Source organism: Sorex araneus, chromosome X (assembly GCF_027595985.1).
Source record: "Sorex araneus isolate mSorAra2 chromosome X, mSorAra2.pri, whole genome shotgun sequence".
In the NCBI taxonomy this organism is placed as follows: domain Eukaryota; kingdom Metazoa; phylum Chordata; class Mammalia; order Eulipotyphla; family Soricidae; genus Sorex; species Sorex araneus.
In genome coordinates this window covers 172,193,873-172,216,315 of record NC_073313.1, presented here as the reverse complement: position 1 = coordinate 172,216,315, position 22,443 = coordinate 172,193,873, and the positions used below count along the sequence as shown (strand labels likewise).

At 41.7% G+C, this 22,443-nt stretch overlaps 2 protein-coding genes across 16 annotated transcripts in view; one reads left to right on the top strand and one right to left on the bottom strand.

Moving 5' to 3' along the window:
* ZRANB3 (zinc finger RANBP2-type containing 3) overlaps positions 1–19,656 on the bottom strand; it is a 200,159-nt gene extending 180,503 nt beyond the window's left edge. The window contains exons 1-2 of the mRNA XM_055122825.1: positions 19,354–19,656; positions 4,198–4,362 (exon numbers count right to left, since the gene is read on the bottom strand). Coding sequence (XP_054978800.1) covers positions 4,198–4,362; positions 19,354–19,373 — 185 coding nt within the window. The 5' untranslated portion in view covers positions 19,374–19,656. The remainder of the gene's footprint in view (positions 1–4,197; positions 4,363–19,353) is intronic.
* Positions 19,657–20,307: 651 nt separating this feature from the next.
* Positions 20,308–22,443, top strand: part of R3HDM1 (R3H domain containing 1) — a 152,711-nt gene continuing 150,575 nt past the window's right edge. For 14 of the 15 annotated variants that reach the window (XR_008627257.1, XM_055120637.1, XM_055120634.1 and 11 more), the window contains exon 1: positions 20,308–20,465. The gene's annotated coding sequence lies outside the window, so the exon portion shown is untranslated. Of the gene's footprint in view, positions 20,466–20,866; positions 20,985–22,443 lie in introns of those variants that run through there. The other variant, XM_055120625.1, reaches the window with a different exon arrangement.

Sequence of the window (22,443 nt, the reverse complement as noted above, 5' to 3'; positions counted from 1 at the left end):
GAAACTACAAGGGCTAGGTGGTGTCCAGTTTGATGCTCCATACATGGTCCCCAGAGTATTACTGGGTACAGTCTGGAGGTCCTGAGAACTCACCAGGGTGGCCGATGTAACTGCTGGCACTGCAAGGCCAGAGCAGCCATAGCTGAACTAGGGCACCCTATGGGGACACCACTTCAGAGATCCCCAAAGCATTGCTACCTCAATTAAAAAAATCATTTAAAAAATTTAAAGATGTTTTCAATGACATAATTCCACTGGCAAAGGCAAGAGAAACAGAAATGGGACTATACCAAATTAAAGAGTTTCTGCATGCAAAAGGAAAACAGGCTAAAACTAAGACACTCAAGTAAATGGGAGAAAAATATTTACACTCAACACATCAGACACAGGTTTGCTATGCAAGATAAATAAAGAACTCACAAAGATTAACAAGAACAATCAGTGAAAATAATGGAGAGAGGAAATGAACATACTTCTCTGAAGAAGACAGATGAATGGCAAATAGAAAAAGTGTTCATCAACACTAGTTATCAGAAAAATCCAAATCAAGATGACAATGAGATATCATCCCAAACTAGTGAGAATGGCACATATCAAAAAAATAAAAAATGAGAACAATCTGTGTTGGCAGGGATGTGGTGAAAAAATAATGTCCTTCCACTGCTGTTAGGAATGTTGTCTATTCAACTCCATAACAATATGGAGATTTCTCAAAAAATTAAGAATAGGGTTGTGATATGACCCAGCAATTCCACTACTTGTTATATATCCTTTGGATACAAAACAAATAAACAAAAGCATACTTTTTTTTTGAAAAGTACTATTCACTGTACTATTTACATAGTACATACTATTTACTATTTCAGTAAATAGTAAGTACTATTTACTGAAAAGTACTATTTAAAAGAACTTAGTACAACCTGCCCTTGGCGCCATCTTGTCACAACCAGCAGTGAAGATCTGGGGCCGCTCTGGCAGCACCACAGGCCAGAGGTTGCTCCGGACCCCAGACCAGGCCAGCAACACCGGGGTGCCAGATGGAGAAGGTACAGCCAGCACGCCCTCTCCAGATGGAGCCCCGGAGACACTGAGCTTCTGTTAACACGGCTCCGGTATGTGGGACTGGACATCTCCAAACCGCGCGGCCACATAAGCAGCCGCGCAACCTTTCCTAATACACAAAAAATATGCTCAGGAATGGCTCCACCACCCCTGAACATCCATTATCCCACAGGCACAGAAACCAATCTCAGAAACACAGCGGCTGCTAGCAGAAATACTCCTGGACTCTGAACTAGGCTTTGGCCCCATGCAGCTCTGGGAGGGGAAGGGTCTCTGTCCCTTGGCCTTTTCCCCCCTGGACAGCATGGCGACCGCCATCGTTCAGAACAAACTGGACAGAGAAGTAGGAGTTTGCAGTGATGGGACGAGATGCATTGGGAATCTTGCGATGGGGGATGCAGAACCGGCCCTGCCTTCTGCCCAAATGAGACCCTGAGCCGTCTCCCATGTACAGTTCCTCCGCTCCTGAACAGCCATAATCCCAGTGTCACAGAAACCAATCTCAGAATGCAGCAGCTGCTGGCAGAAATATCTCTGGACTTAATACCAGAATTCCAAATCTGGATGACCGCATTCACGACTGTGCAACATCATATGATCTTTGTTACCAACAATAGAAAACATGCAACCTAATGACGCCATCTGACACCGGTCTTACTGTTGGGGGAAAAACTCCAATTAATAATAGTGAGTTTCCTGTCGAAAATTGAACGTAATCAAAGAAAGGAAAGAGTAAAGTGAAAATCATCTGCCACACAGGCAGAGAAGGAGAGGGAGGGAGGGTATGCTGGGGTTATTGGTGGTGGAACATGTGCACTGGTGAAGGGATGGGTGTTTGAGCATAGTATGACTGAGACTCGATCCTAAAAGCCCTATAACTGTTCTCACAGTGACTCAATTGAAAAATAAATTAATTAATTAAAAAAATAATTTAGAAAAAAGAAAAAAGAAAAGAACTTAGTACTTTGGATATGGTGTTGATAACATAAGTGGTTAAATGGATAATGAATGTATATTTTATATATATATATATATATATATACACAATGGAATACACAATGGCATACTATGTATACACAATGGAATACTATGCAGCTGCAAGGCAGGATGAAATCATGCAATTTGCTGCAACCAGAATAGAACTGGAGTAAGTAAGAAGTTTGTCTTCTTCTGAAGAAAGACAAACACCAGGGGAATTCACCTATCTGTGGTATATAGAATAATGTGTCATGGGAATGCAAGATATCAAAGGTAGGATGTGTGTTCTCAAAAGGGCAGCAGGGCTCTATCTCTCACGCCCCTTCCCCCACCCCAGGGAGGCTGATGGAGATGGGCAGGCGAAGGAAGGAACAAGTACCAGGCTGGTCAGTATCAGTTGCAGTTTATTCCAATCTCTGTTCCTATTCTTCTTCTCTCTTAGCCCCTTCCAGATATTACAGTCTTAGTTTATAGAGAAATCACATAGGGTGGTAACACAAAGGTGGGTCTGAACAGTAATACATCAACAAAGAGAGGTAAGACCACCTCTCAAGGACAAAATCTCATCTAAGGAGATTCCTAGGAAATCTGCTCAAGGGTGGGATCCAAACAAGGGTGTGTAGCTTTCTCCTTTCCTCAGCTAGTAATCCACTTACATAGTTATAGTAAATCTACTTCTAATATTTCTAGCAATGTCATTCTGTATGAGCACAGTAAGAAATATAAGCTTAAAGTTTGATTCTTCCTGAGGACATCTCACTATACATTCCAGACCACAGTCCTCAGGCCAGGTTAGTCTTCCTAACCCCAGCAGGGTCCTAATCTCATCGTTACCTTTTTTTTTTTTCTTTTTGGGTCACACCCAGTGATGCACAGGGGTTACTCCTGGCTCTACACTCAGGAATTACCCCTGGCCGTGCTCAGGGGACCATATGGGATGCTGGGATTCGAACCCAGGTCGGCCGTGTGCAAGGCAAACGCCCTACCCGCTGTGCTATTGCTTCAGCCCCTCGTCATTACCTTTGGATCATGACAGCATTGCCCATGATCATGCCCTCAACTTATAGTTGATTATTGTGGCACTTTGGCCTGGCCCATTTCGATGCCAGGGTAGTTCACAGCTTGCCCTGGGTCCATTCCGTCCCTCGTTGGGACCCTGCTTTTGGGGTGCTAGGAACTAAGATCAACTGAGTCGAGAAAGCAGATGCCCGGGAGTAAGTATTATTCGGAGTCAATCAACTCCCAAGTTACAAGAGCATAGTATTTTGTTGTTGTTTTTGGTTTTTTGTTTTTGGGTCACACCCGGCGATGCACAGAGGTTACAATTGGCTCACACACTCAGGAATTACTCCTGGCGTGCTCAGGGGACCATATGGGATGCTGGGATTTGAACCTGGGTCAGCCGAGTGCAAGGCAAACGCCCTACCCACTGTGCTCCAGCCCCAACAAGAGCATAATATTAACTGTCTTCCTGTGTCCATACAGAAAGGACATTGCTTTAAGGTAAACTACGCGAAAGAGAGAAGAGCAATATTTATCTTACAATACAAGTTCAATGTCTTAGAAGGATCTGATCTTACAAGTTAACAGAATCTGATTGGGGGAAGGGTGATTAACTGGTTGGGAAGGAGGGTGCAGAGAAGAGTTTACAGATAAACAGAGGAAGGGAGTGTCTCTGGAAATGTCTCCAGGAGTGCCTAAACCTAAGCTCCCTGAGACAAGGGAGGAAGGACAAATCAATGTTATCCTAAAGTGTTTAGAGCTATACTCCAACAAAGGGGCTAGAAAGTGAAGGGGGTAAGCTGCTTGTCTTGCATGCAGCTGTTTCAATGCCTGCAGTAGCACATCATCTGGTCTCCTGAGCACCACTAGGAATAAACTCTGAACAGAGATAGGAGTACCTGCTAATAACCATCACCTGGTGTTATCAAATTGCTCCTTCCAATTCCCAAAAAGGCTATTATTGGTGACCTGTATTAGCAACAAAAATATCCAAGAATGAAGGTAAAATAAGGCACATCATAAAATTACTATTTCATGATCATTTTTAAACAGTAACAGTATATATGACAAAAATGGTTTGCACAGAACTTTGCTATTTTGTGTACCTGCTGGGAATTTAACATTTTCAGCAAAACTTGAAAAAAAGTACTTTACCTGCCATTTCTTTCAAGGGCGAAAGTGATGCCATCTTTCTGGAAAGGAAGTAGTTTTGCTCTTAGTTTGTCAGGTAAAAACTCCAGCTGTCTATGAGAGTCACTTGTCAAAGAACTCTGTGGTATATGAGACTTTTTTATGGTATGAACATCAGGCATGATGATTCTAAAAGGATGAAATAACAAAAGGGAAGGGGTAGAAGAAACAAATATTACTAAGTATAACTGAGAATAAAACAAAATTAAAATAACATACTTAGAAATAATCTTGGTATACTATCAAAATATAAACTTGTTATATCATGTCCTCAGAATAAGCTATTAAGTAAATTCAAAGCACTGAGTCAAGATAATTACTCAATACACTACCTAGGAACTCAGCATCCTCTAGTTCTTATTTTTAATTGAGCTATTAGCCATACCTTTGATTTTAGCATTAAATGATTTACTGGAAAGCTAGAAATTAACTAGATTTTTATTGTCCCTGGTACTTCAAAAAAGAGAAAGTAAATAATTTTTAGAGGATGAATTTATCATAGAAAGTGCATCACTTCATAATTCATTTTCATATCATATACATTTCAAAGAGGTTAAAAACTGAATTAAAAAATATTATACGCCTTACATTTCTAAAACTACCATTTGGAGAGTAATACTATCAATAGGAAGGCAAAGACTATTGTACACACAGAAACGGGGCTTTGTTGTTGTTTTGTTTTTGTTTTGGGGCCTTACCTGACTGTGCAGGGCTTACTCTTGGTTCTGCACTTAGGGACCACTCCTGGTAGGCTCGGAGGAACCATCAGGAACTGAACACGGGTCAGTTGCATGCAAGACAAGCACCCTACCATCTGTGCTTTCCAGAAATTGGCCTTTTTGTATTGTTTTGGGACCACATCTGGCTGTGCTCAAAGATTACTTCTGACCCTGCATTCAAGGATCACTCTTTGGTGACTCAGGGGTATGAGGTGCCAGAAATCAAGCCCTGGTTAGCTGCGTACAAGGCAAGTGCCCTATCTACTGTACTATTTCTCTGACCCCTGGAGAATATATATTGCAAAAGGACTTGGTCAGTCTACAAAGCTCTCCTTGCCATTTCCCACCTGAGTGGGTAATTGAATTCAGAAATTATTCATGACTCAGAACTGTCTGAATAAGGTATGCATAAACATCAATGTGTGCATTGTTAGTGCTCTTTTAACAACAACAACAAAACTGATAAAGAATAATGAATGGTTCATAGGAGGGTGAACTGTGAAAGCAGAAAACCTATTATCTGACTGTAACAGATAAGGCAAGAAGCATTTTTGGCAGTGGAACTGGATTCAGGAAATATACCAGAGGTAAAGCAAATAAGATTTACTGATAGACTACTGTGCTTCCAGGAAAATTTGGAATCAAAATGTACATATAGGGTAGACTCAGCTGATAAGTACATGTCTTACATGTATATGACCCTTTGATCAGTGCCCAACACCACACACACACACAAATACTCTTAAAATTTACAGCAATAATGAAGAATACAGAAGGATGGATTGGCAGGATGACCTCAACAGATCTTGTAGGAATATTTAAAGTTTAAGATGGCTATAAGACCAAAAGTGAAAATGCCAAATAGGCTTGGAAATACTTGAGTCTAAAACTCTAGAGAGAAATGGAGACTATATACATGTATTTGGAAATCAGCATAGGATAGTGAATAGATCCAACATTCATCATTCAGCAATTAGATCACTGAACATCTGGGAGCTCTTCATGCTTAGGAATTTTCTTCTGTTACATATCTAAATGGGGACATCTTATCTCCCAATTGAAAATATGGAAAAATCCAAACAAATTCTTGCTTTTACAGTCTGCCACCTCGCTACTGGGTTTGTTAATCAGTTACATGGACTTTCAACTAGAAAGTCAAAGTTCAAATTAAAGGGATTATGTAAAACCCATTCAATCAAGGATAGTGGCAGCAGAGTCACATCTGCTTCCAGAAGTAACAGCCATTCAGAAATACTTGTCAGGATCAATGCATGAATAAGGGACAGCAAAGTTGGCAAGAGGCTAAGAAAGAGACCCACAAAAATCATCTTATTGACTTTCATCTTAACATTTATTGCAACACTGTAAAACATTATAATTAGGGGTAGTCCCCAAGTAACACTCAAGGAATCTGGGAGGCACTCTGGCAACATTCAGCTCCACTCTGCACGTCTGACCAGTGTTCATCCAGAAAGATGCAGTGCCACCAAGGTCTCCAGAGTTATTCCCAACTGTGCCTGGGTGCCCTATGGTGCCATGAGTTGAACTCAGGGTCTAATGCTTTAGAGTTATGTACTCAACCCTTTGAGTTATCTCTGACCCTGTGAAAATTCTTTTATCTTCCAATTTTTTATTAGTGAATCAGCGTGAGGTACAGCTACACACTTACAAACTTTCGTGCTTGAATTTCAGTCATATAGTGATCATTTATCCATCCCTCCACCAGTGCCCTTTCTCCTCCACCAATGTTCCCAGTATCCCTCCCACAACTTCCACCCCATTCTCCAATACCTCACCCCACCTCTGTGGCAGGGCATTCCCTTTTGTTCTCTCTCCTTTTGGGTGTTGTAATTTGCAATAGAGGCATTGAGTGGCCATTGTGTTTGGTCTATAGTCTACTTTCAGCACGCATCTCCCATACCCAGTGGGTCTTCCAACCACACTTTACCTGGTGTTCCCTTTGCTATCTGAGCTGCCTTTTCCACCAGCATTTGAGGACGGTTTCCAAGTCGTGGAACAGACCTCCTGGTACTTATCTCTACTACTCTTGGGTGTTAGTCTCCCATTCTCTTACTTTATATTCCGACCCTGTGAAAATTCTTAATGAGGAAGGTCACTCAATGGGTCCCTCAAGAAATGAAGCTAGAAAACTGAGCACTGCCAGGTAGAGAACGAAGACAAATCATTTTAATGAACTCTTCAACGAAAATATGTACTAAGTTGGCATATGTAATATGCAAGGTAGCTTATATAATTTCTTTTGAGTATATCAGGACTGTATTTGTAAAATAATAATACAACTAAAACTCTTAGTGAAAGATGTATGAATTGGTATGCTCCCCAACTGGAACCTCCAAACAAGCTTTCAGGAACTTAAAAGTATATTGAGGCTGATGAGATAGTACATCAAGAAGGGTGTTTGCCTTGCACATGGCCAACCGCATTCAATTGCAGGACCCACAATCCTCACCGGAGTGATCCCTAAGTGCAGAGCCAAAAGTAAGTTCCAAGCACTGCCAAATGTGGCCCCCAAAGCAAAACAAACAAAAAAGGAATTTAAAAGTATAGAGTGGGCAAAGTAAAATTAACAGAGCATGAAAGTTTTAGTTAACACCCAAATTATTTTATTTTCATTTATTTGGGCAAGAGGGGTTGGACCACACCTTCCTGACTTTAGGCACAGGAGTGACGACTGGTACTATTCAGGGGACCATATGTAGTGCTGGAGATTGAAATTGGGGTTCATCACATGCAAGGCAAGGAATGTATGGGCTCCTTAAAATAATCTTATTAAAGTGTACTCATACTATCTTTCAGAATTCTGAAAATTAGCTGCCTAATATGAGACTGTGTATTTGATCCCTGGTACCACTACCTGGCAATCACTAGTGAGATGTCAGCAGCACACTGTTTGGGATCCCTACAACCAACAATAAAGTGTGTGACCTCCATTACACCACAAGCCTGTGCACAACCCCTGATGAGCATCACAGTCAAGTATGCAATCACCACAACCAAGTCATCACAACAATGGAAAGAGAAGGTAAATTTTAAATTCTTTAATATAAAAATTATTAAAATGAAAAATCTTTCATGTAAGTTAGTCATATAGTCTTATTTGCTGCAAAGATCAGTTGAAACCAATACTACATAATAAAAGGACTTGGGTTTAATCTTTCCAAATTATCAAGAAACAGTTAAAATTATTGAGCGCTTAGAACATTAATAAAAACAAAATAAGTATGTATGTCTCCATTTATAGAAACTATGGTGGTTTTAGTTTTTTAAATTCAGCAAGAAAGGTTTTATGTATTATATATGTTCAAGTTTAGATAGGTTGAGGGAGCTATTAAGATGGAGCTAGCAATATATAACTTTTAATACCATGTACTATTATCAACACAATAGCAATTGGCCAGGGAAATTTAGTAAAAACAAAATCTAGCAGAACTCATTTTCTACGCAATTCTCTTGGTAAGCAACAGAGAAGAGAATGAAGGAAAGTTCATATTTTCAACCTAAGATAAAGATGGCATGTTTGTAATCAACTGGGAGCATGGTAAATTCAACTGAAACTTGCTGATGGATTCTTAAATAAACAGGATGCTGAGGAGAATGAAATACTGTTTAAAAGAACGGGGATAATTGGTGCTGAAACACTGTATTCCTGAAACCAAATCATAAATAATTTTGTAATTCATGATAGACTAATTTTTTTAATTTTTAAAATTAATGAATAAAAAGGACAGGGACATAGCTCAAAGAACTAGAGTGAATGCTTTGCATGCAGGGGTCCCACATTTGATACCTGGCACAAATCCCAGCATAGCGCTGGAGAGGATCCTGGCACAACCAAGAAAAAAGATTGTTACCTCCCAGAAAAAAGAGCATTAAAATATGCTACTAAAAGACTTATTTTGAAAATAACAAGGATATGTTTGGTCAGGAAATTAAGCACTTTATAGATAGTTTCTTTTTTTTTAAAAGAATTTATTCAGTGGAATTTATAGCTGAATAAACAGAGACAAAGAATTAGTGAACAGAATATTAAATATAAATAAAATCAGAACACAAATTTTAAAAGTTTATAATACTGAACTTAAAAATTAGTATTTATATTATATTTTACAAAGATACATTCTCAAAATAATTCAAAAGCATTAAATTAAAAATGCAAAAAGACATACTACATATTAACATTAACATGGTTGAGAGTGAAAAATAAGAAATAAAGAAAATTTTAGGAGTCAGAGAGCTAGTACAGAGAGTAAGGCACTTGCTCTGCACATGGCCAACATGGGTTCTGTCCCTGGCAACACATATGGTCCACCAAGTGTGTCAGGAGTAAACTCTGAGCACAGCTAGGTGTGGTCCATAAAACAACAATAACAAAGGGGGGGAGCATTTTATAATGATAAAAGGTTTATCTTCTTAAAAAGATAATATTCATAAAATATATAAAAATATGCAGTACATTTCACAAAAATAGAAAAGAACATCTGATAGGAACAAAGGAAAATATTCAAATCTATGGGCTGGAGCCATAGCGCAGCAGGTAGGGTGTTTGCCTTGCACATGGCCAACCCGGGTTCGATTCCTCCATCCCTCTCGGAGAGCCCAGCAAGCTATCGAGAGTATCCTGCTTGCACGGCAGAGCCTGGCAAGCTCCCCATGGTGTATTTGATCTGCCAAAAACAGTAACAAGAAGTCTCACAATGGAGACGTTACTGGTGCCCACTTGAGCAAATTGATGAGCAACGGGATGACAGTGACAGTGATACAGTGATAGCTAGATTACATATAGAAAGGGAGAGTTTATATATCTTTCAGTAATTTTATTATACAGGTAAATTAAAACTAGTATGACATAGAAGATTTAAGAAATATAATAAGTTTTTAACCAACTTTCACAAATACAGGTATCTTTCCAAGCTCGTTTCATGATGCCAGTGTAAACTTGATCTGACAAGCATATAATATATAAATCCATTTTCTATATTGCCATATAAATAAAATGTTAGCAAACAATACTGTAATAAATTGATAGACTATGGCTTAATGACTAAATAAATTTAGGTAGGTTCAATGTCAATCTATGGGATGGGAGCGCAGGGGGTTGGAGCACATGTTCTCCAGCAGAGCCCGGGTTCAACCCTCAGCACCACAAAGCCTGCAAGAACCAGCAGTAGCAACCGCCAAGCACCACACTAAGAGTAACCCCTGAGAACTGCAAATTATACTCTCCTCACCAAAAAAACAAACAAGCCACTAAAGTTCAACTGCCAAGATGGTGCTAAAGTTCATGGGACCCAGAAAACCTGAGTAAGGAAAGAAATGGGGGAACAGGGATACTGTTAACATGGGGGAGTGATAAAGATATATATTTAATCACAGACTCAACAACACTGAAAACATGAGATCCAAACTACAACCATCAAACTTTAAAACATGCCTGTCATGGCTGGAGGGGTGGGAACATAGGAAGATTGTGAAAAAGTTGACACTCGTGATGGAATTGGTACTAGAACATTATATGCCTAAAACCTAATACAAAGAACTTTGTAAATCGCGATTCTTTAATTAAATTTTTTAAAAATTTAAAAACAAACACATTTTGATAGCATATTTACTTGTAAAAGTTACTACAAATATATATAATCAAGTTAGTAGAGTACCAGCATAATGGCAGATGATTAATGGACTAGCATTGATGTCGGTGGGCCCCACAAGTGACTTACATGAAGCGGGGAGGAGAAAGACGGTCACTTTCTCCGCAACCGCCACTACCACCCGGGACCCAGGGTTACTGGATTCTTGTCTCGCTCTTGGAAAAGAATTTCAGGAGTAGACAAGCAGTGAAGTAAACAGATTTTATTCAGAGGTTTCTGAGGGAAGGAGGAAGGGATAAGTGGGAGAGGGAATAGTAGGAATAACACGCTCAAGAGAGAACTCAGGCTTCTCCAAGGGTGGAGAGAGCTCTACACACATCCTGGCACTGGACATGAAAGTACACATCTCAAGGGGGGAGATGTGGGCGACACAGGTGCTCAGCCACGCGGGCACAAGCAGCACATGGGCTCAGGCAGCATATGCGCGCACTTCCTTGGTTCAAGGTGTCTTTTATAAGGGTTTCTTCAACCTGCCCCCACGTGGGGCTTCTTTCCAGGTTAAAAAGTCCATTGCTAAGGAGGTTACCTGGGAGGCTGGGAGTGCTGATGGTTTTCTTTTGACTGGATCACATTTTAATCAGATTAAGGGAGAGGTTGAGGGAATTGAGGAACTTCATGGGGAGGGGTCCAACCTCCTCAGAGTCTGTGGAAGGTCTTATCAGGTTGTTTTCTGTATGCACAGGGTAGGTGAGTCTCAGGATTCTCCTTCCCAGAGACTTTGTTAATCTAAGTTTCATTGCCAAGGGCCTTTCCCTACCTACCTGCCTACATCAGCATCATAGTCCAAACATAAGCATTTACATCATTTATCAGTTGATTTTTGACAAGGATGTCAAAGAACGGTCATTCTTGTGGCCAACACAAAGAAATACTGTTGGAATATATTTATTCCAATATATAAAAGAAAAATGGTGAAAGTCTTGGTTCATAACATATGTAAAACTTAACGCAAAATGGATCAAACACCTTTTTACTTTTTCTTTTGGTTCTTGAACCTCACCCAGCTGTGCTCAGAGCTTACTCCTGGCTGTGTGCTCAAGGATCTCTCCTTGATCTGGGTCGGCTGCATACAAGGAAAGCATCTTACCCATTAGTATCTCTATGGACCCTCAAACACTTTTAAAATGTTAAAACCATGAAAATCTTTAAAGAAAACATGAGCATATATTCCTAACCTTGGAGTTCAGGGAACCCCTAACCTCGGGGTTCATAAGCGTGGAGCACTAGCCACGCCTTCAACTCCCAGGTGTAGTCCTGGAGGCATCCAAGCACCTCTGGAAGTGGCCCTGGTAGCCTCCAGTAGCACTAAATCCAACAGCACAGACATCACTGGGCCAAGCACTAAATCCTCAGGCCCACACTAGCCAAGCCAGGTATCACCAGGAAGTGATTTAAGGGGCCCCCTTCTGATCTAATAAGGTATTTCCTCTGATGCTCATGTTGTTTCAGTGGTATAAACTAGTATTTTTTGGGTGCCTACCATATAATCCTGTCAGTGATGTATGAAGAACCTGGACATGTGAAATTCCATTTAATCCTCCTAAGAACCCTATAAAACAGGTATTCTTTTCTGTTTTTTTTTTCTTTTTGGGTCACACCCAGCAATGCACAGGGGTTACTCCTGGCTCTACACTCAGGAATTACTCCTGGTGGTGCTGGGGGGACCATATGGGATGCTGGGAATCAAACCCAGGTTGGCCGCATGCAAGGCAAATGCCCTACCCACTGTGCTACCACTCCAGCCCTGAAACCAGGTATTACAATGCTTGTTAACTAAAGAGACAGTGGATGAGAAAAACCAGGATTTAAGTGTGAGTTTAAGTAGCTATGATGCTTCATCCAAAGATTAAAAAACAAATAAGGTGGGTGGGGGTGGTGAGAGGGATACTGGGATCTTTGGTGGAGGTGAATGGGCACTGGTGGAGGGATGGGTAAACGATCACTGTATGAGTGAAATGCAAACACAAAAGTTCATAAGTTTGTTACTGTACATCACAGTAATTCTCTAATAAAAATTAAAAAAGAAAAGAAAAGAAAAACAAATAAAGAGCCAAAGAAATCATACTCGGCTTGCATGGAGTCAGCCCCAGATTCGATTCCTGATGCCACATGTCCTCTGAGCACTTGAGCACCAACTTGCACAGAGCAGAGCTAGAGACTGGGAGTGGCCCTTGATCTCACGGGGTGGGCTCCTTCCCCATAATAAAGAAAAAATACAAGAATTATTTAAAAACCCTAGCCCATCTGAGGAAATGGTTTGATGGTTTGTCAATTTCTCCTCCTCCTTCTCTTTTTCCTCATCCTCTTCCACTTCTTCCTCCTCCACTTCTCCTTCTTTTTACCTGGTTTGGGCCACTCCCAGCAGTGAGAGGGTTTACTCCTGGCAATACTCAAGGGACCATACACAGGACCGAATTGGTTTTGGCTGGGTGCAAGGCAAGTGTCTCACCTCCTGTACTATCTTTCTGGCCTTTGATAATTTCATAAACAACTACCATACTACTCACTAATTATACTCCAGACATAGTTTTTCTTGATAAATCAAAACTTATGATCACACAAAAGTCTATATACAAATTCATTTGGTGAAACAAAAGATTTCAGTGTATGGGATATTAAGAAACAAAGTAAGGAAACAACAAATACCCAAAGGCAACAGAAAATGAGAGCAGGTCTTTAGTAAGAAGTTTACCGTAACAAGGGAGGTGGAAGTGGGATGGCGAATATGGGGAGGAGGCCAACAATGGTGGAGGAAAGAAGACACTCTGGTTGAGGATGTAGTACAGGAATATTTTGTACACAAAACCCCACCATTAACAGCACTGATAATGCTGTTAGTCATGCTTTGGGTACCATGTAAGTCATGGTGCCCAAAAGAAAATGAAAGAATTATTTTTTTTCCTAGTGGAAACAGTCATAATTATGACGGCAATTTGTCTATTAGACACAACAAATTCAGTGTGAAAATGAGTATCTTCAAAAAATCTTGGGTGACTAAGAAAAAAGTTTAGTCACTTCTCTCTGGCATTGCCATTGGTAATAAGAGGCAGGCAAACCGAGATGGACAGGACTAGGAGCTAGTAACCTGTCCAGAGATAAGCAACACAGTTAACCATGCAATTACATAACTAATTCCAAACTCTTCACTGGGAGCACAAATTTGGCTTGAATAAATTCGACAGTTTCTGCAAGTCATGAACTAATCTAATGGACACTTCTGCATAAATTCCCATCACCCAGCAAATAACAAAAAAAACAAACTGTTTGTGATCATGAGTCTAACTAGGGGTTCTGTGAAGATGTCCACCTTTCTGTTCAGATATTTTCTTCTTTTTCTTTCAGGGCCCATAATCAAAAGTAGGGCCTCACACATTTGAAGCATGTGCTTTCCCATGAAATCACATTCCTGGCACGCTAGCCAAATATCTTAAAAATGGATATGCATAAAGTACATATTAAATCATAGAAATTGTACAGATTTGATCAGGATTTATGAGTATGTATTTTAAGATACTTGATGCTTATATAATACAATTCTATTTACATATTTACATCTCGTAAGTGTATAGATAATCAATAAGCAACACTAATTCTAATACATTAAAATGCTTTGTTGGTAAAACTGAATATTCTAAAATAATCAAATGATTACAGTAAACTGCAGAGTACATAATTTTAAAATTCCAATGATAATTTTAAAGCATCCATATCAAATATCTTATTACTTTCAAAGCAAGCACACTAGAAGATTGTATTCTCTAGGCAGCTGCCTTTAGAATAATAATAAAATAACTCCCATTGATTGAGTGATCTCTTTCTGTAAGCACTACAGTAGAAAATTTTAGAAAATCTGTAATTCTCAAAACAGCTCACAAAGGTAAGAAGTACTATCCTCACATTAAGGACAAGAAAAATGAAGTTCCAAGATGTTAAATAAGTTACACAGTTTCACAGTTAGCCTAGGGTAATATTAAGCCTGGAACTCAGATAAGAATTCTAATTTAAAATTAGAGTCTAATTTAAAATGCTGAGTTTTTTCCCATTATGTAACAGTGCCTCTTAAAACCCCTCATTTCAACAAATAGATATTGAGTGCCTATTATATGACAGGCATTGCAGAGTGTATGGATATACTAAGATGAATTGTGCCATTGTATGCTCATTACTAAAGTCCAGTTTAGGAGGGAAATGAAAAGTTGCAAACCAATAATTGCAACATCCTGAAATAGGAGCTGTGAAAGAAGCATACTTGAGATATCATACATGAGTGAGAGTGTTGACATTGTGTAAGGCACCAAGCAATGAACTGAAGTCTTCATTAAGGATAATAAATTACTATGTATCAAAGGTATTACTTAAATATTTGATGTAATTCTTAGGCTGAAACTTAAAGATGGAGAAACAAATGTATTAGTATTATTATTATTGTTATTGTTATTATTATTGGACTGGAGCAATAGCACAGAGGGAAGGGTGTTTGCCTTGCACTTGTCCAACCCGGGTTCAATTCCTCCATCCCTCTTGGAGAGCCCGGCAAACTACTTAGAGTATCCCGCCCGCATGGCAGAGCCTGGCAAGCTACCCATGGTGTATTCGATATGCCAAAAACAGTAACAACAAATCTCACAATGGAGACGTTACTGGTGCCCACTCGAGCAAACCAATGAACAACGGGACAACAGTGCTACAGTGCTATTATTATTATTATTATTATTATTATTTTAGTTTGGGGGCCACACCCAATGATACTCAGGGTGCTCTTGGCTCTACACTACGCAGGGATCACTCCTGGCTGGCAATGCTTGGGGGACCAAATGGGATGCCAGGGATCAAACCTGAGTTGGGTGAGTACAAGGCAAGCACCCTACCTGCTATACTATCACTCTGGCCCCCTACAACAAGTATATTCTAGGGAGAAAAAAAAACATAAAAATACAAAATTTCAGAAAATTCTCTACACATGAGAACCGCTAAAGAACAGAATCAGGAACAGTCCCTGAGTACTACATACTGTTGCTATTTGCATACCCATGTTTATTGAAATAATAATGAAAATGACCAAGTGATGAAAGCAATCTAAACGTCCATCAGAATAGTTATGAGAGATACATAATATAAATTAATCAGGGTACTGTTCTGTTTGTTTTGTGGGGGCATGGAGGAGAGGGCTGGGGCCACACCCAGCAATGCTCAAGAGTTACTCCTGGCTCGGTATTTAGGAATTACTCCTGGCATTGCTTGGGGGACCATATGGGGTGCAAGAAATTGAACCCCCATTGGCCACTTGCAAGGCAAAGGTCCAACTGCGCCAGTACAAAACTAATCAGTTTTTTTAAAGGAGGGGGGTAGTGGGGGCCCAGAAGGTGGCTCAGTGGCTTTGAGTGCCTTCCTGAGAAGTGAGAGGTCAAGAGTTCAAACCCAGATGCTGCCACAGGAACTGAGGCAATCACAATAGCCCACTGTTTTCTTTGTTTGTTTTGTTTGGGGGATATACCAGGCAGTGTTCAGGGCTTACTCCTGGCTCAGGGATGTTCCTGATGGGGCTCAGGGGAACAGATAGTGTGCTGAGCATACACCTTGATCAGAGCATATGAGGCAAATGCCCTACCCACTGCATTACAGCTTAGGCCCCCGTCCACTGTTATCTCCAGTGAGAAGGGCCCAGAAAATGACTCGGTTATCTGTTTGATTACCAGTCACAGCAGAGAAGAGGAAATAAAAGAAATTGTGTCATATGCTAAAACATGCATGAATGATGCTAAATAAGCTAGTTGCAGAGAAACAAATACTGAGTGATTCCACTTATATGAGGTCGTTAAGGTAGCCAGTTGGCAGGGATGGAGAAAGATGAATGGGGGAGTTGCTTATGTACAGAATTTGTTTTGTAAGATAAAATGAGGTTCATTGCATGACAACGTATATAGGACTGCACTGCACATCTAAAAAAAAGTTAAAATGGTAGCTTTATATTTTACCACAACAGAAAAAGTGAAATGAAAATAATGTAAGGGACCAGAGACAGTACAATGGGCAAGGTGCTTGTTTTCTAAGCGGTAAACCTGGAGGTTCAATCCCCAGTATCCCATACAGTCCTTACTGTACCACACAGCCAGGAGTGATCAGTAACAGCAGAGCCCTGAGCACTTCTGAGTGTACCCAAAATGAAAACAAACAAACAAAAACAAAACAAATAAAAGAAATTCAAGTAAATATTTATCACTTAGGAACTGATTGTCTTAGAGATAAACTAGGAAATACTGATAACCATAGAAAGATTAATATATTAATGGAATAACAAATTTTCAGCCATATCCACACTATGTCACTGATATTAAAAGTTTACAAAAAGATCACAAGAGTATGATAAAACCCATATACAAGTGTGCATCTATGAGAGATCATCATAAGAAAACCCCACACAGCAAAACAATGGTATCTCTGGGTCTTAGAGAGGTGCCTTACTTTCTTTTACATTTTCCTGTACTTTTTTCTTTTTTTGGTTTGGGTCACACCTGGGCATGCCAGGTTTTCACTCATGGCTCATGCGCTCAGAAATTACTCCTGGCGGTGCTCAGGGGACCATATGGGATGCTGGGGGGACCATATGAGATGCTAGGAATCGAACCTGGATTGGCTGCATGCAAGGCAAACACCCTACCTGCTGTGCTATCGCTCTAGCCCCATTTTCCTGTACTTTTAAACATAACGTGTATATACAATACACTTGCAAAAGATGGTTCTAAACCAATTACCATTGGTTCCTGAATTCTGGGATGGAATTTTATACTTTTCTCTCACTGGGCACATAACTGGAAATAACAAATATTTGAGAAGCAGGATGAGAAGTGATCAATGTGGAGCTGGAGAGCTTAAAAGATGAGTTCATGCTTTACTTCCAGGTAGTGTGGGTTCAATTTAAAGCACTGTCAAATTCTAGCTCCCCGGCCCTCCCTCACCCTCATTGGGCGTGGCCAAACATATAAAAAAATACATACTAAATATTAAAAACATAGAAAAAAGAGTGAAATTAGGAATGATATAGCTCTCAGCTTCAAAGTATACAAATCAGGGCCTTAACATCTAGTTTATCTCCACAGCCCAATTTCTGCAAGTATAAGCTCAAGTAACATAGTTCCAGGGGGAAAAAAAACTTTTTTTTTTTTTTTTTTTGCTTTTTGGGTCACACCCAGCAATGCTCAGGGGTTACTCCTGGCTTTGCACTCAGGAATTACTCCTGGCGGTGCTTGGGGGACCATATGGGATGCCGGGGATCGAACCCGGGTCGGCCGCGTGCAAGGCAAACGCCCTACCCGCTGTACTATCGCTCCAGCCCCGAAAAAAAACTTTTAAAGCACATACATCTTCTTTGGCTGAATGATAACCTCAATAACATGATAGTAAGTATTTATCTGTGTGTGTAAATATATGTCCTTGATTTATTGAGAGCCAACCAAAATAACTAAACATCTATAGAATATCATACAGATAAACTCTTACTGAAAATTCCAATTGCATTAAAGACACAATCTACAACGTTGGCTGAAAAGAATGGTTACATTTTTATAGAATAATTATATTATGAAATTCATCATCTCTAGTGCATAAACATCATAACCACCTGACACTGTACTTCACTTAAAAATAGAGAAAATAAGCTTACTTTAATGCACAGGAAAAAAATGTTAAAGAAAAGTCCAAATGAAAGCGCAAAGTATGAGTAATAAAGACCATAACTCAGAAAAACTAGGAGAGTGAGCAATCAGACCATTGTTTGGCTATGTTCCTGGCTCTTTTTACATAGAAAAACCTTCCTTTTAAGAGCCCTATTCTATCCCCAGTGTTTGGTATAGTGCCTAATTCAGTATTCAGTAATTCAGTAATATTTACAAGATTTTATAAAGAGAAAGTCTCTGGTTAAGCTATACAAAATTTTGATTCGAATTTAAAAAGCTGGAGTGATACTGATACTGTACAATGCGTAGGGTGTTTGTTTGCCTTGCATGCGCCAGGGTTTGATCTCTGACATCTTCTAAGTTCCCTTCAGCATCTCCAGGCGTGATTTCTGAAAGCAGAGCAGGGAGTAACCCCTGAGCATTGGCGGGGGTGGCCCAAAAAACATTAGAAATGAAAAGAATTTAACTCACTTTACTCCAGGGAGTGAGTTTAAGAGTGAAAGCCAGGAGGCTTGGGAAGGGGAGAACTTTTTCTGATAGCTCTTTCTGCATTTCCTACATTCAAGTTTCCCCTGGTACTAGAAAGGGGAGTCTAATAGCAAACACAGCTAGCTTTAGTATAAACCAAGGCCCAACACGCTAAATAGTAGGCTATGGGCTCTGAAATCTTTAGAAAGACGTTATTTATCAGAATATTATAACTGACACCCTTACTTGTCTGTTTTTTCTTTAGGAAAGAAAAACGATAAAGGGGTATCACTAAGATATCAATCCTGAGCTCTTCAAGTCAACTTATTAAGTGTAAAGAACAGACCTTAGTAAAACTGTGAAGCCACGCCTCTAGCTCAGCAGCAAAGGATACTGCAAGAGCCCGCTGCAAATATACCGGTGCAATAAGTCAAAAGACAAGCAAAATGGGAGTTTGAAATCAAAGATCAAGGGTGCAGAAGGATCTTAGCGACTAGGGAACTACCCCCATCCCTTTTCACTCACACCTGCTTAAAATGCAATTAAATCTCGTTTAACGTTCCATCTCTCATTGGAAAAAGAGAAAACTACCGACTAGCCCGCCACGCCATTCGTCAGACCGCCACACCTGGTGCACTCGCTGCAGAATCTCCAACTCCCGCCACAGGTTTTAGCTAGTGTCCGCCCCAAGGCGGAAGTGACTTCAAAAAGACAAACTGAAGGAGAATGAAACTGAAATTTCGGCGGTGTTCCGAGAAACTCTCCCGACTCCTTGTAGTCTTCTCTTTTCCGGGAGGGTAGCGAGGATTGAGCAGAGCTTTGCAGTTTCCCCGCCCTACCTCCAAGGCATTTAAAACTTGGTGACTGCCCCACGGCCCACAAGATCGCGCGGGAAAGAACGCGGAACTACAATTCCCGAGAGCCTCCGCGGGAAAAGAACTGGCGAGAGCAAAGCACGATGGGAGTTGTAGTCAGATCCCGGGAGAGAAGCAAGCACCCCGCCTTCTCCCCTGAGGCTGTAGAAACCAGGTGTTCGGTTTAGAAGCCGTTACCGCTAAGGGGAGGAGCTAATCCCTGAAGCAGTATATCTAGCTTCCCCCCGACACAGAAGATGAAAATTTTTCTTTACTCATACAAAGCACTAAAAATACTTTCTGAAGAAATACGGCTGTCTTTCCAACATCTCCAGGTCAGTAAAAACTCCCCCCAAACTCCACTACCTCGGGCTCCAACTCGTGGGAAAAGGTGGCTCTTTTACAAGTGGGCAAAATGGCTGTCCTCTTAATTTTATCATTGGTTGTCCTCTACGTCCTTCACGTGAGGTTCCTGATCACCGATTGGCTCTTTTTCCTTCGAGGGCGGAGGAAGAGTTGGCACTGCGCTCTCGCGGCCTGGGCGGGGATTAGGGGGTGGAGAAAGGCTGTTCTTCTAATAGCTGATTGGAGTGTTCTCCCGTCACTCCAATTATGTCCACCGTCTGATTCGTTCAGTGCCTCTCAAAGAGAACGGAGAGGCGGAGCCAGTGCGTGGTGGGAAGGGGCGGGATTCTGCCAGCCGCGGCTGCCGCTGGAGCCGGTGTCCGGGCTGGTGATGGGGTTAATTCCCTTTCGTAAGACTCTTATTTGCGCCCACCCAGCCCCACCGTCGCCCCGCCGCGCCGCGCTCCAACCGCCGCCTCCTCCTCCTCCTCCTCAGTAACGCGGGTAAGAGATGCCCTCCCCACTGCCCCCTCCCAGCTCCCCGGGAATAACGCGCCTCGTTCCCCTCCCCCGCCGGCCAACCGGTAGCGCTAACGGAGGAGACTGGCAGGGGGAGAGATGTGAGTGAGAGAAGGTGGCCTTCCCCGCTCCCGCCGGGGCCCCCGCCGAGGTGCGGCGGTGCCAGCCCCGCGGGGAGGTGGGATTCCGAGGGGGCCGAGCAGCCCGGCCCAGCGTGCGGCGGCGGCCGCGGGCTGACACTGCTTGGTGCCCACCGCCCCCACCCGGGGGCCCAGTGCAAAGCAGCCCCCTCGAGGCCTAGCGGAGCAGGCTGGGGAAAGGTTCCCGAGTCCCTGCCATGGCTGCGGCTGCCGCCCTCGCAGCCCCAGGGACGTGCGCGGTTCCGCGCTCTCGAGGGCCGGCGCCCTGCTCGCTCCCCGCGCCCCTCGGCCTGGAAACGCGAGCGTTGTGGGTATTACCATCTGCTGAAGCAACGAGACTGTCCCACCGCTAGTGAAACGTAAGGTACCTCTGGCCAGGAAAAAGAAGAAAAGGGGGGAAAGCACAATGGGCTCGATAAAAAGAAAGTTGAATGACAGTGCCACGGGTCTCGGGGGGTCCGTTTGACACACTTCGTGGTGCCTGAAACTTCGGCGACCCAGCCCCTTGCGTGTTCCAAGCTGGGTGCTTTCTGTTGGTGTGTCATTGTCGTCCTCTTACTTGGCTGTTAGGTGCAGAGGAGAGTGCTTCTGTTCTCGGAGCTTTTTATACAAAATTTGGGGTGTAAGACGCCGCCCTGTCCCGGGAGTAAGTGTGGCGGGGAGCGGGTCCTCTGAGTAAACGGTGAGGAGGGGCGTTTGCAAGCAGCAAGGCTAAGCGCAGAGCCGGGTGGGTGTCAAAAGGCAGATAGATACCTCCAAGATAACTCATTTACTTGTTTGTAATTCTGAAGAAATACTTTGCTCTCAGCTTGTCATTGGTTACTGGAACTTTTTTTAAAATGTGATTTTATTTAAGTTTTTTTCCTTCTCTTTTTGGGTCACACCCAGCGGTGCTCAGGGCTTACTCCCAACTGTGCTGTGGGATCAACTCCTGGTGGGGCTTGGAGACCAAATGGGGTCCCCGGGGTTCGAACCTGGGTTAGCCAAGTGCAGGGCAAGCTAGCCTACCTGCGGTACTGTCACCCTCTGAAAACTTTTTGACTGATGAAAAGATGATTGAAGCCTAAGTAGGCGCCCATCTACTTATACTTGAGACACTGCCTAAATCTCATTTAGTAGGATAAGCAGCAGGGCTGGATTAATTGCCCACCCCTCAGTCTCACAAACTTTGTCTTCCTGTGCCTTTTTTTTAGAGCAAATGCTTCTTCCTGCATACTGAGTCTTTTAACTCCTTTGCCTTTAGTGGTGGGGGGAGGGGGGGTTGTTAATGTTTTATTTAGATTCTATAACTTAATCTATAACAGTAGACTTTTCTGTAATCAAAGAAAATTTTGGGCTCAATTCTGAGACATTACCAGAATAAACTTGGCTGTTGAGGAAAATTGAGTCTTGAATATTAGGCCTTTTTTTTCCAGTGTGAGAATACGTTTCTGACATATTCTATATTCTATAGAATATCCATATTCTATAACACATACACCTAGATACAGGGTTTGCAAAGAGCCAAAGGTTCGGGACCTGGAAGAAATTAGAATCTGCATGCAAATTTCAAAATGAAACTCTCCGGGGCACTGCTCAGAGGGTTAGAGAACATGCTTTGAGTTGTGTCTCCTAGGCTGGGGGTAGCCCCAGAAGCCGCACTGCGTGTGGCCCAAACAAAAACAGATAAACTTGTAAGTCCCCTCAACTCCTCACCAAAAAAACTCATAATGTATGTACATATGCACAGCATTTTCTAAAATTTGTTGGTTAGTTTGTATGGATGTTTTTAGATACCATGTGCTTGAAAGAAAGAACTTATGAACTGTAGATGTCGACATTCA